Here is a 14,570-nt window from a genome sequence, read left to right as displayed (position 1 = left end):
GAAGAAAACCATCTTTATTAGTCAAGATTGAAATGTTGCTTGTAATAATGGGCCCATTTTCTATTAAAGGAGGAAGGATAACACTAATAATTGATTAATAACTGTACTTCTCAGTGATGTCATTCATTGACATCAGTGTCTAAGTGACAAATTAAATTTACATAGAACCAAATCTGACACAGATGTTATTCATTATCGACTAAAATATGACAGACTGATTAGATTACGCGTTTCTAAGCAATACAAATCAATATACCTCATTTACTCCAAAAACGAGTTCTCTCACCTGATTCCATGACTTTAATGGAGCTGAAGTTTATAGGTGTGTGTGACTCTCTCATCCAAAGGTACTTCTTGCTTGGAAAGCAGGAAGTTGGCAGCTTGCATCTCTCGTCTCTTTCCGTAGCATTCGCATGGTCCAAGGAGTTTATCTTTTCATACGTAGGGTAGTTGGCATCCGCAGAGGATGAATAGGAATGTTGGATATGAGAGAGTTTTTCAAAGTTCCAAATATGGCCTTCATAAGGTTTTGATGAATTTTCTTCAGCATGTTGACTCCACGCAGAACTGCTCTCCTGTAGAGCACAAGGGGAGAAATGTTGCTCCATAGAAAAAACATGAGATTTTTTGTAAGACATCTTGTTCAAGTGTGCATTGTTACTGTGAAAGTCGTGAAACGAATTCTTGTGCATCTCTAACCGTCCTGATCACTCGGGTTGAGTAATTGATCACACAAGGTGTAGGAAAGACATAAAAGTACACTCACTCGCGTCTTTAATTGTTTTCCAACAAGGGTAAACAATGTAGTCACGTGATGGCCTCCTCCAATAGCCTCGCGCACTCGCTGTTTGAGTTGTAAAGTGCTCGAAAGCAACCAAACGACGATTCCGGGTTCCTCCGCATTCTTCAACTATTTCGCAATTTTCATTATCCTGTGGACAGACGAAAAGCCATGAGCAGGGCTCATACATTACCCTATTCCCGTGCTGACAAGAGTTCAGAGAGCGTGATTGAGAGGTGGGAGGGAGTCGGAGACCCATTTGGACAGAGAAAAGACACGCACGTCTGGGATCGCGTCTCTTTAGTTTTGCCACAATGGATAGCAGAATACAGACTTCATTTCCGTGATAATGTTTTTAATACAGTGTTTGAAACCTTGACTTAGCCTACTTTTCAATCATCTTGTGGTAGGTATTTAAAATAATCGACTTGTTTCCGTTATAGTTGAGTAATTATTCATGTAACGGGTTGCAGTAGTAACAACAGCTCCACGTGTCTTAACATAAAAAAACAACATATTTTAAAAATATTTATAATCTGTCGTAAATAGCCATGTAGATAAATGTTCCAGCAATGCTTCTTTGTGAATAAAATATCTCTGTAATATATATTATTTGTCTTTCTCCATCGGCATGTTTTGTAAAAACAAACAACCTTTCTGATGTGTGGTGAAATTGCAACACAGGTTAAATAGATATTTTGAATAGGCTACTAATAGTGTTTTTATTATACATTTTGTTTTATTATAAAAAAATTGTTTTGAGATGTCTGCTTATTTTACCTGGTGAAAAAGACATCAAGAGAATCAATGGGTGTGGTCAAACAAAGGGATTTTGACTGTCAATGCTGTACTGACAATGCATGTCAAAAAAAAATAATAATCTTTGGAATGCTAGTTTATTTAATTAACTGGCAGTGTAGAAACGAGTCGCTTAGATGATTATTTGCTAGTTCGGGTAACCAAACAAATATTTTAAGTTGATGTAGTAAGAATCGCATTGAGTAGCCTACTATTTAAAACAATGTATTGATAAACAAAGAGCAGGAACAGCTCAGATTTGGCGTATAAGGACGACATTTTAGGGCAATGGGAAAGTCTTTAAAAACAACAAGTTACCCAGCGCCAACAAGTTTCAAAAGTAATTTGAAATAATTACAAATTGATCACAAAACTCTTGCATTCGCAACAGAATTAGTATTTGTCCTCTCTGACGTCATATAGCCTAAGCTAATGGAAGAGGGTTCCATCAGAACGTTGACTATTTTGCACTTAACCTGCTCAGATCGCTGTATTTCCAACCCGGTCACACTAAATAAGTCACTATAGCACGCATTGTGTTTATCGTGCAATTTATATGCGAAAATGAGTTTTTACGTGCATATATGATACCCATGTGTGGGTTTAGGGTAGCAGTCGCGTTTAAGTAAGGGCCTACCCAGTCTGAAATGAACATAAAAGACATCACCCTTCCTTTTACATAAGCTGCATGTGGACAGCGGTTGTCTCGCACTAGTGATTAATTGTGCACAAGGACTGAAATCCAAGGACTAGTCCCTTTTCATTTACTCTCCACAGTGTCTTGTTTGAGTATTTACTCAGACACTCAGTACTGTCAATAACATGTCTGGCGTATTTCGAAGACAAAGACTGATAGCCTCAACGACTCTCTTTCTCCTGCAGGGATTTTTTATTTTTTTATTGTTTGTTCAGGGAATGTTTAATATAATAGGCCTACACTGTTCAATGAGTTTCTAAGACGCCAAGAAAGGCCTGCCAGTATGGCCAGGTTTGTGTTTGAATAATGGTCATCTCAATCCTAGCACATGTACAAGATTACTTTGGACTGCATTAAAACAATGACGTTTAAATGGCAGCATGACAGCAATTTAAAAGCATTGTCTCTCATTTCGAATGGTTTAACTAGTCGAATCATAACCATTCATATAGGCCTACTGTTTATTAAAGAAGATAATCAAAGAGCCATAGGGGCTATCATCTCCGGTTGTGACGCTAAAATCAATCTTTTTCTGAGAACGATTTGTTATTTTGAGTTCAGTGAATTGCTGTCACAAGCCATGTCAAATAGAAGCATTCACTATGCATATTACAAGTCCGGCTTCTGCCGAGCTGCAGCGCTATTAACATGAAATATTACTGCGCCCGAGTGTGCAGGGAATGCAAGTGTACTCATTCCATATGAATTAGATATTCAATAAATGCTATTTAAACTATTTCGATGCATTTTCTATTTTATTAATATTTCTTTGGAAGTGGCGGTGTTCGTGGAGGAGGCGGTTATCGGGTTTTTTATTATAATTATTATTCTGCAGGTTTTTATGGTTCCCCTTGTGCCTTTCATATATTTCAAACTCTTCCCTTATTGTTTGAAAGTCGCTTGTGATCTTGGGAATTTTCTAATTAAAGTAAGTTTGTTCCCTTGTCTCATGCCGCTGGGTCCATTCACTAAATCTGAAAAGGAATCTTTGATGTAGTGGCTCAGCAAGACCATAACTCAGCGCCTCCGCCGGTACACTACAATTCTCAGTGAACTCTGTTTGAACCACGTTGCTGGCAATAAATCATTTTTCTTTCTCTCACAAAAGCGCGCCGGTCGCTCTGGGTGTCAACCCTTTTATAATTCCTCCCTACCTTCTGCGCTCTTGTGGTTGCTGACACAAACAGATGCATAAAACATCGATAATAACATCGCTTTAACCATTTCATGCAAATATATGCTCTCTAAAGAGGATAAAAACGGGAATGAGGCAACGAGCTCTTTTGCTACCATAACTCCAATTGGTGAGGACATTACCCAACATTTTGGAGAATTTTTTTTTTTTATTGCGGATTAAAGAGTTTTAACGAATGTGAAAATCGTTTTCTTTCTTTCTTTTTCTTTCTTTCTTTCTTTCTTTCTTTCTTTCTTTCTTTCTTTCTTTCTTTCTTTCTTTCTTTCTTTCTTTCTTTCTTTCTTTCTTTCTTTCTTTCTTTCTTTCGTAGACTCTATCCACAAGTAGACTTTTTGGATTACATAAAATCATAATATTTTCATTGTTTCTGCACAGCGCAATGGATTAATTCAATAATAATTCTAGAATTATCCTAGTGTTTTTTTTTTTAGGGGTAGGGCAAATAAGAGAGTAATTCTAGGAATGGATTTTGATGAACAAAGGATGTTGTCGGTTATGCATACAAATGGGCCTGTCTCTGATAGTTTTATATCTTCACAATCTATATAAAAAGAGTGAAATTTAGAAAGATCTCTCAAGTACTCCTGAAACTTATGAGCTCGACTTGATAGAGTCGATTGCTCTGTTAATTCTGTTATTCATAACTGTTTACATTGTTCTTTAAAGTGCACTTGTCATGTCAGGTGAATTCAGTCCACTATGGGAAAAATAAATAATGAATACAATTCATATATGAGGTACAATTTCTTTAAAGCTGCCTTGTTGACAGTGACTTTTAGAGTAGGCTAATAGCATAACTTCCTCGCATCACATTTTGCTTCAGCATTCAAGATAAAAATAAATCATAAATAAAATGTTACTATATAGCCTAACCTATGTCAATAACTTCTTATTTGCATTCATGTTGAAATGCTAATTTCATGTTTCTTTCTAACGTTTTATCTAAACGCCTTATGAATGATTGTCTAAAAAGTCATTGGACTTCAATCTTTGTTCCTTCAAAGATAAAGTTGTCAAGTTGCTTTAATAACCAGCGTGTCTTTGTTTAGTCTTCTTAATTTAGGCTGTTAATATAGGATTTCAAGTAGGCTGCTAGTATTTATATTCTATGTACATGCCTGTTTAAAGCACTCACCATGTTGTACAGAAAACGTTAATCTACGAATGCCATTTCTCTATAGAAAAGATGACATTAATCATTTTGGCGCAGCAGCACGTCTCGTGACCTCCTCGTGACCGCATATGTTTAGACACACTGCAGACACCCCGGAGGACTGGACAAAAGCCTCAATACACAATTCTACATCTATACCGTGACACTGGGAACGTCTCAGTTGCAGCAAGGGAATCTTTCTTTTAGGCTATAAAGATATGTCAACTAATGTGAAATGACAGAATTTATAACTGCATTTATAACTTTTTAACAATGTATTGTTTGTGAAAATGTGCAAACTGGGTGAGCTTTAAAAGTAGGCTACTGCTTTCCTCTGCACGTAGCTACGTGAGATTATGGATTTTACAGAAGATTCTTCTATCTTGTTGCAAACGTGCCTTGGGACCTGAAATGACGTCTGTGTGTTCAATACGAGCACAGTCTCTGACATAGGCTATGTGTCCTTTGGCTCTTATAGCCTACATGAATTACTCCATTTCTCTTTAGTGAGATGTGTGGAAGCCTGGCAGACTGATACAGAGAAACAGAGATGTTCACAGGTGACCCTTCATTCATATTACCACCGTGCTCAGTCTCGCATTCTTAACAAACTGCCCCCTGTGCCACTATACGCTGAACTCTTCATTGTAACGATACTTTATTGACAAAGGCTGGATAAAATACTACAGGTTAATTCGATAAAAACAGGTTACGCATTGTAGCTTCAATCGGTAACTCGGTAAAAATAAAGAACTTTTAGTGATAATGGATGTTCTTCTATTCTGTGAGCGACTCTCGTGTAGCTTGTTGCCTGGCAACTTGAACAAATCACAAGATCACTCTTCTCTTTCATCAGACATTTATCTATCTTACCCGAGTAATCCAGTATGAAATTACATGATTTATTTATTTATAAAAAAATAAAATAAAAAATAAATGTTGGGTTTCCCAACTGCTGTTCCCAACATGCTGTTAAAACGATCTCAAATGACGGTACGGTATGTCTGTGGCCTGGTAAATCCTACATCATGGGGACCAAATGTCCCCACAAAGATAACACTATCCGAAATCCTTGTCCTTGTGGAGACATTTTTTTTGGTCCCCATGAGGAAAACAGCTTATAAATCGTAGGCCTACTAAGTGATGTAAACATGAAGTTTTCTGTCATGTTTAGTGGTAGGGTTAATGTGGGGCTAGAATACACAGTTTGTACAGAATACAAATCATTAATTCTGTGGAAAGTCTCCATAAAACATGAAAACACTGTGTGTGTGTGTGTGTGTGTGTGTGTGTGTGTGTGTGTGTGTGTGTGTGTGTGTGTGTGTGTGTGTGTGTGTGTGTTTATACCGTCAAGCAACGCTTCTTTTCAAACAGCAAGCAGATAGTTCTGTTACGCAGAACTTGTGTGCAGTTCAAGTGGCAGTCAGGTCCAAAGATGTTGAACTAACGCCAAAACTTTCACCAGTAGGCTACGTCCAATAATTTGTCTCCCCATCACGAAAATTGTGCGAAAATAACTTAATAAATAACGAATTTAATATTGACGTTAAAAACTCGACGGAATTTTAATTAGGCTACCACCTGTAGTTGTTAATTTGTTTAACGTGGCCTTTTAAACTTATTTATTTACCTAGGTTTGCTGCAAGGCGATCTCATGAAAGTGCGCATCTATAACACGAATTGTATTTCTCGCGCCATTTATTACGCCAAAAATTGTTTTTGCGTGCAAATGGTGCACTGTAAACCCCTTGGGTAGGATTAGGGGTGTGGAGTGCGTGCGCATTACACGCCAATATCATATGCACGTGAAAACTGCGTATCATATGCAAGCAAAAACTATTTTTGTCGTATAAATGGTACGAGAAATAAGATTTGTGCTATAGATACGCACTTTCGTGAGATCGGGCTGGTTTTTGTGCATGCTGCATTTGTTTTGGTTTAACTGTCAATTGTTGCACAGTTCATCAGTTCAATGTTGATTCATTCAGATCTATTACGGTGTCAATGTTGCAAAAGTTAATGCCATTATCCAGCTCAATTCAGTTTCTGAATTAGATTCCGTTCAAAACTGTTGTTTCTTGTGGGAAAAAAAATATATAACTATTCTACGAATTTGAGAATATTATTAAAGAAAAATAAATAAAATATACTATTCGTGTCCTCATATATGGAAGTCACAATATATCTGTTGGTGAAGCTAGCAGAACTCTATCAAGCTGTACTTTTTCGGCTGTCCTGCAGGTGACTGCATGCCTTTTAACGATCCGATTCCTACGACGACTTCCATGCTACGATTTATAATGCTATGGGGAAACAAACAGCCTGTAATTCTAAAATGATTCGTAAGATCTACTCAGGCGTATGTTGCTTTTGGGAAATCCCAAAACGCCCCCAAGACGTTTATCATTAAAGGGGTTTCTTCATTTACCGCTTATGATTGTTTGTTTGACACTTAATCTGGAGTTAAGGCGTGTTCTCATTTAGCACATGGTCACTCAAATGTCTTGGGCTTTCTCATGAATATCTAGTGTGACTGCATTAGGAGAGAAACTGTTGAAATTATATTGTTTTTGAGGCAAATATTTGTTTTTTGAGTGCACAAACATGTCTTGATTGTTGGATGATTTGTGGATGAAATGGCCGAAATCTTTCTTACTAATAATATAGCCAACACTTTAAAAAGTAAACATTGGCAGTTACTTGGCAATGCTATTTCTTCCTATGCTCATAAGAGTAATATGACTTTCAAAGTGTTTTTTTTAGGTTCATTCAGACATATTAAATATGTTTTACTTGAATAAAACCAGGTAATGTAGATTTTGCCCCGGCGTGAAGTATAGACTTTGACAATTATTTGTTTACCTTATATATATAGGCCTATTTTTGGTTTGTGGTAAGTATCTGTTCTTAAAACAATTTTTTTTTTGTGTCCCCTCTCTCAAGCTGCTTTAGTTTGGGTGGCCATTAGGCATAGCATTTGGGGTCATATTGAGTGTAAAGGTTAAGGGGCAAGACATCAGAACAAAGATTATGGAGATATGTTGAGCGCAATGCAGACATTCTTCTTCGCTCACGCTCTTAGTTTTGCATAAAATGCGGGAAATAAAATATGAAAAGCGCAAAAGTCAAAGGCATGGTTAGACGCGTTGGACTCTCACATATAGGACGTTTATCTTATGGAAAAACTTCTGTATTATGTATTTTATGTGTCGAGCGGATATTCAGAAGAACTGACACATTTCTGGAAAATAACATGGTGACCCCCGATTCAACTCTGATGCTTTTTGCGACGTTCACCACAGAGTTTATACTCAGGACCTCGTAAAAATGCTAAGAACCTATTAAGAACTTAATTGATTTGAGAAGACACTTATCTTACAAAAATGCAGTTTAGGATAAAAAGGCAAAATGACAATGCATTCAGTACTTCACAGAACATGGGTAGATCTTATAGTGATAATTTATTATTGTTAATGATTAAATGTCCCTGTTGTTAATTTATTAAAATAAATTAAAAATATAAAAAATAACTGTGGCTGATCATACTTCCCTGCGATATATTAAGAAATGTTGTACCAGAAAAGCCCCATGATTATGAAAATAACAATAACGAATAAGCAAGTCAAAACTTGCTCAACAATGTTGCGTTGTAAAACTAAGCTACATACATGCAACGACAGGGCCAACAGATGACCTGTCATTGCGCAATTACTAGTCTCTAACGTCTTTATGACAGAAACAATCATCTGTTCTCATAACAGTTTTATGTCTCGTGGAGTAATTAACATGGTGGACCCTGTATGCTTTACAACGGGTCAGTGTCAGGTTCAGTATTCTCCACACGCAAAGTGTTATTCTTCACTTTCTGAGGAGTTGTTTCTGGGCGGTTGCTCAAAAGCAGATCTGACGTGCAATGCAAGTACTACTTTAAAAATAAAGTCTGTTCCCCGAAAGCTTCGTTACCTTGATGCGTAAAAAGTTATTATATTAACGAGAACTTAAAACCACTCGTAGAACATGCAAGGTAATAAATAAAACTCCCATTCCGTAGTTTACAGGAAAAACTACTGACACAGTAAAATAATGTGCATTACTGTGCAACTGCAAACACTTCAGTCAATATAAAACAATATTAAAGGCATGAACAATTGTAACTACTATTCAGAAGAGAATTCCTCCCGTTGCATAGGCCTAAACCTAATTATATCGGTCTATAGACGACAAATTATAATATTACACAGGCTATTGAAGCTATTCCTGATAACGCGCTTGGTAAAAGCGCGTTTCTGCAGAGAAGTGATGATCTTCGTGCTCTTCCTGCTTGTCTCTCCCTCCTCTTCTTCCAACAAGGGTAGGTTCAAAAGCCTAAACACAACAGTTTTTGTGCAGTGTGGCACTACTAGTATTGCAGGGCAAAACCCTCAATCATCTTTTTGATTTATGTACGCATAAAGAAATGCCCACCTCCCTATACGGTACTGTTCACATCAGTGCGGATGAGGCCGTGGCTGTCCAACCTTTGTATGATTTTTATAGTTAACAAATATAGTTTAATAGTTTATCCACTCGCATCTGGTACAAGGCTCACATTAATTTAATTATACTATACTTACAATTATAACTGAATTATTTACTTAATAGCATGTATGTATGTATGTATGTATGTATGTATGTATGTATGTATGTATGTATGTATGTATGTATGTATGTGTCTGTGTGTGTGTGTGTGTAAACATAATAAATAATTTCCCTATAAATATTAAATAATTTTATTTACAAGCATGTTTTAATAATAAATTCAGTATTTTTTCGTAACTTACAACAGCTATAGGACAGCTATAAGTTTTTCCTTTCTTTTTTGCAGTAGGCCTATTGTCACATCGTAAATTTGTAATTTAACGCTGTATTTAAATTATTTTATAACAAACGACCTCTGTGCTGGTTTGGGAAAGGTACAAACCATCATTAAATAATGTAGGCTACGACATAAGCTAAGACGATCTTTAGAGAGTGATTTAAACTATTGGAAAACAGGGCTTAGTGCATATGCTGGCGCCGTGTTGTTCATCCTGCATAAATTAAGTTATTGGGATCAATTATGAGCCATTGCAGAAAGCCTACTGTTGTTACAACTATCGATGCATTCCTTAAATGACGAATATTGTGGGAAAATATGTCTATTATAATACTGTCTCAACAACTTTTCTAACTGTTTAGAAAAGTTAGCATGTTTGTGATTATTTTCACTTGTCACCTAATTAGAGATCTTATTATCAGCAAGTAAAATACACAGAACACTGTAGTTTGTCTGAAGATACCTTTTTCATCAATAGCCTACATTAAAAATGATTAACCTAAAAGATAAAATTATAAATGTTTCTCTATATCCAACGCTCGTCAAAGTTTTGTTTCAGTTAATCTAATTAATTAATCTAATGGTTAACTGAATGGTTTAATTTAAGTAAAAATAATAATAATATTTAATACGACTGAATCAACCTCATTCGGTTGCACCGATAATAGTTAGTAGGGTCAGTAATTTTAAGTGTCAGATTATAAAGAGGTGCAAATGTAGGTTTCTCTTTTGACAGGACTGTAAGTATAGCTATATTTATAGCCTACATGCAGAATTTGTGATATTGGCTGGCAAGAAGTCACGTGCAATGATTTCCTAGTAGGCTACGTGTCTCCTGAACAATACAAACTGTTTGTTTGTTTGTTTGTTTGTTTATAGTTTAGTACAACATAAGTCAGACGTGACATTTGTTCTCCTTTTCTTTTATCGTGCATTTTAGTTACAGAAAAACTGCTTTACATCTTCCGTTTAATGTCAGACATCCAAGCAGCAAAGTCAGTCCGTCAGGAGTATAGCGCTCCCCTCTGAGAAAAGGCTGTTTGTCTCATGAAACAGGTTTGTTTTGTATTTTAAAAGTTGTCATCAGTTTGGATATCACAAAACCTGCAATTAAGTTAACAGTCAATAAAAAAGCTATTTCAAGCACTTTTCCGAGATATTGATTTCATGTTGTCTGAACTGTTCAGAACAAAAAAAGTTTTTCCCCCATTTAGGTAAACATTACGGACCAGCACAACGCTATCTCACGACCAATTCGTACGAGTGATTAAAAGGTGGCTAATTCGTACGAATTCGTACGATTAGTAGCCGAATTCGTACGATTAGTCTAAACCCACGTGATGGGTAGGTTTAGGGGCGGGGGCAGGTCATTCGTGCGAATTCATACGAATTGGGAGACTTGTAAAATATGTACGATTTAGCAAAAATCGTACGAGTGAGGTCGTATGAATTCGATCACTACACTATAAGTTCGAAAAAGAAAAAGTTACAAGGTCGCACGCTACAGAAGAGCCGTTCACCGATCTCGTAGGTCATATGGTGCAAAGCAACAAAGGAGAAACACATTCAGATGTCCTTCTTCTATTGCCACATCAATATAACCAAAAACCCACAATGAAAGCAAGAGCACCGGTGGAACCCCAGGAAGCCTGTGAGGGTGCACACAGAAGGTACACGTTGAGAGAGCCAGTGGGGTCAAGGGGTGGAAGAGGTCGGTCGACCCGGCTGAAATGAAACTAATGGGACAGAAAATGTGTCCGCAAATTGAACTCGACTTTTCTTAGTTGCCAAAAACTTCAATAAAGTATCTTTTCAGCCTCGCGACATGGAGGCGACAGCATATCGAAAGAGGCTGCCGGGATGCTACAATTTAGGCGTGCACATTCATTTCTCTCATAGGAATGGTCTCTGAATGCAGTTCTGCACCTACTCTTTTCAAGTGACTTCCAAAGTCACGGCCAGACTGAGACGATGGCCAGTGCCTTTTTCCCATTTAGGTTTGGACAAACTATCCGCTGAAACATATTTTGCAGTGACGCTATTGTGCACTATTTAGTGCCTGTACAACTTAATACATTAGAAGTACAATTGACTATTGCTGCCGGACTTGATTGATGGTCTAAAATGGCTCACTCCTTTGTGCTTCTCAGCCCCCCACTTAGCGAGCCGTTGTGTAATCTTCATTCAAGTCATGCCGATTTACAATTAATCAAACACATTCCTTATTTTCTGTACGTTATTTTTGAGAGTTTATTTCAATAGACACGCTAAGTGTTTAATGTTTAAAATTTAATATATTCTTGTGCATTTGAAAAAATACAAAAACGTCATAATAGAATTAAAAGCAATTTGCACGCGGGAGCGTTCTATGCCGCATTGTAAATGGCAAGCCCACAGCGTGCAGATTTTGGTCCTCTGTGCGATGACGTTGCTTCGAACAGGATCTAGCGCCACTTTTTAAAAATAACAATATGGCACACAAAGAGGAGTGGCTTGAATCAGAACTTTCAAAAACAGAGGTACTAAGGTTATATTTCACCACATGCAAATTGCTTCATTACATTTAAAAAAATAAAATAATAATATGGACATAACCGATTTCACAGCCTTTGTCTCTTTACATTTGCCTTTTTACACATTTATCCCATAACACGTATTTTTGCAATGTGTTTAGTAAAGCTGATTCATCTCATTCTCTATTGCATCTGAATATATCAAAATTAATTAGCATTTATTTTAAATAATAACGAATGCAAATTAGATTTGATTTAAACTCAGCTAAACTAACATAAAAAAATATAGACCATAACACTTTCGACCTATTTTCACGTTCTGAATATCATCCAATTTTTTTTACTGTTAGTTTACCTAAAATAAAACGAATTGGTTGAATTTGCTTGCCAGCTTGAAATTAATATAGCGGAAAGAAACATAAGCAGTGCTGGACATTTTTGAATACTGGAATTGATTTTCAGAGACATTTTCAGCCATGTTGAAAACAGTAATGAATCTTCTGGAATGAGGAGCGATAAGGTCCCTTCTGAAAAGGCCCGAGTTATGTGCCTCGTTCATCGAAGAGGTGAGCAAGTGATGTGTACAGAACTCAAACTAACCCCTACACAACCCTCACCCCTCAAATATGAGAGAAGGCATGGCAGAAATAAAATGGCTAATTAATTTCCTGCAATAAAGAATGCTGGAAACCCATTCGACACCATGGTGTATTTTTAAATGCACTGAAAACACGATTTTCCCTTTGGGCCTACATTTGACTTCCATGAAAGTTTGCATCCCCTGTTAAAAAAATATAAATAAAACTTTTCGCTATTTATGCGCGGAAATTTAATCTACGTTGCATATTAATAAAAGTCAGCCACGCAAGTCTAGGTAAAACTAATAGACACTTACGTTTTATTGACCAATATAATTAGCACAAATACACTAAACTGGTTTTATTGCATCTCACAACAATCTGCTGTAAATAGCCTAAACACAACGCCATCACAACAAAACTAAATGATAATTTAAAATCTTAACCTTTCCATACGACAGATAACCCACAGCATGATTTACTTTAAAAGAAAACAAAGACGTTTAAGATATCTTTTCCTATCGATACCCACGATAGTGTTTTTCATTTACAGTACAAAAAAAACGTACCAGCTCTCTCAAGTGAGAAATAAATAGATTCGTTGTGCACTTCACCTTGGCAGCTGGGCAAAAGAAAGGCCCACAAATAACATTTGAATAAAATGTCCATAACCTGCTTCGCCCAAAACATTTCTCTTAAAAAGAAAGAAAAGAAAATAAGAAAAACAAACAAACATCATATTGATTCAGTTTTTAGATAAATTAAACCCTGTTTCTCGTAAAAAATAATCCATAGGTATTCGCAATAATCCATGCTATATAACATGCATTTTATATAACTGTGGACTTAAAGGAACCCCCTTTACGCACAAGATACCTACGAAAACAAAATATATTATATTTTATAAATAATCAGTCATTTGATCTTCCCTTCTCTTCTCTCCTCGAAATAGTTCTCTTATAACCTTGTAATATCCTCGGCACGCTCGGGTCCGGAGAGGTCCTCGGAGGCTGATATGGTGTTAGTGGTGGAAGCTGCCGCCGCCGAGCTTGTGTTGGACCCGGAGGAAATGCCCGTGGAGGACGAGGATCTGACTTTGGTGTTTGGCAGCCTATGGTCTTTTTTCCACTTCATCCTGCGGTTCTGAAACCAAATTTTGATTTGCCTCTCCGAGAGGACCAAGGAATGAGCAATCTCGATACGTCTTCGCCGTGTTAAGTACCGATTATAGTGGAATTCCTTCTCCAATTCTAAGACTTGCTGGCGAGTGTAAGCAGTTCTAGACCGCTTGGGTTCCGCTCCATTGTAATTAGGGTTCACTGGAAAGAGGAGAAGCAAAGGGAAAGAAAGAATAGAATAGAAAAAGAGTAGAAAAGAAAAGAAGCAGCGAGGGAAGGATAGGGTAAACAAGCGTGTCTTTCATTGAGAAATGGTGGCGACAGAGGAAATGAGGGTGGGATGGATAAAACATCTTAAAGTTAGCTTTCTATAATAAGGCTAAAATCACATTGGACTCAGCACTGAATTATTAATGCAACATTATAAAGCTTAGTTTTTCCTCTGGTCCCAGATCTCCCTCACTCTCTCGCACACTCATAACAAGAGAAGCCACATGGTGATACGACTGCCCAGAGTATACCTCGGCTATAAAATTTATGGTGGGTGTAATTACCAATGCCTAGTCGTAAATCCGCCTCAATTGTGCCATTTCAAAGGCTTCTATCCTATCGTAGCAGAGGCTGGCCAGGGGATGAGTGTAAAAAGGAGTGAGGCAGACGGAGAGAGAGAGTTAGGATGAGGGGCGAGCTTTATAGTGCTTAAGAGAAATACACTCAAGTTGCCTACCGGTGCTGACGTGAATTTTCTTCATCCATGGGTACACAACGGGTTGTTTGGCAGAGGCTGAGCTGTTGGGATGCTCCGGGGTGGCTTGATTGCAGGCGGAGGATGCAGCCGGAGGGGTGGCAGGAGACAGGGGTAACGGTGGGGGCTCACATGAG

The 14,570-nt window shown here is 37.3% G+C and overlaps 2 protein-coding genes across 4 annotated transcripts in view; both read right to left on the bottom strand.

Annotated features, from left to right (window-relative positions):
* Positions 1-297: 297 nt before the first annotated feature.
* LOC308703552 (homeobox protein Hox-C4a) overlaps positions 298-14,570 on the bottom strand; it is a 15,712-nt gene continuing 1,439 nt past the window's right edge. Inside the window, exons 1-3 of one of the 2 annotated variants that reach the window (XM_081387168.1) lie at positions 14,416-14,570; positions 13,535-13,889; positions 298-575 (exon numbers count right to left, since the gene is read on the bottom strand). The exon at positions 14,416-14,570 is cut by the window's right edge and continues 1,439 nt beyond it. In XM_081387168.1, coding sequence (XP_081243294.1) covers positions 428-575; positions 13,535-13,889; positions 14,416-14,570 — 658 coding nt within the window. In that variant the 3' untranslated portion in view covers positions 298-427. Of the gene's footprint in view, positions 576-819; positions 933-13,534; positions 13,890-14,415 lie in introns of those variants that run through there. The other variant, XM_081387169.1, reaches the window with a different exon arrangement.
* The window catches only part of hoxc10a (homeobox C10a), a 61,457-nt gene continuing 47,323 nt past the window's right edge, over positions 437-14,570 (bottom strand). Inside the window, exon 4 of one of the 2 annotated variants that reach the window (XM_081387165.1) lies at positions 437-575. The gene's annotated coding sequence lies outside the window, so the exon portion shown is untranslated. Of the gene's footprint in view, positions 576-808; positions 933-14,570 lie in introns of those variants that run through there. The other variant, XM_081387166.1, reaches the window with a different exon arrangement.

Source organism: Scardinius erythrophthalmus, assembly GCF_964197995.2.
Source record: "Scardinius erythrophthalmus genome assembly, chromosome: 15".
NCBI classification, from domain to species: Eukaryota; Metazoa; Chordata; class Actinopteri; order Cypriniformes; family Leuciscidae; genus Scardinius; species Scardinius erythrophthalmus.
The sequence above is the reverse complement of the archived record's forward strand: the minus strand, read 5'-3'. Positions and strand labels throughout refer to the sequence as shown.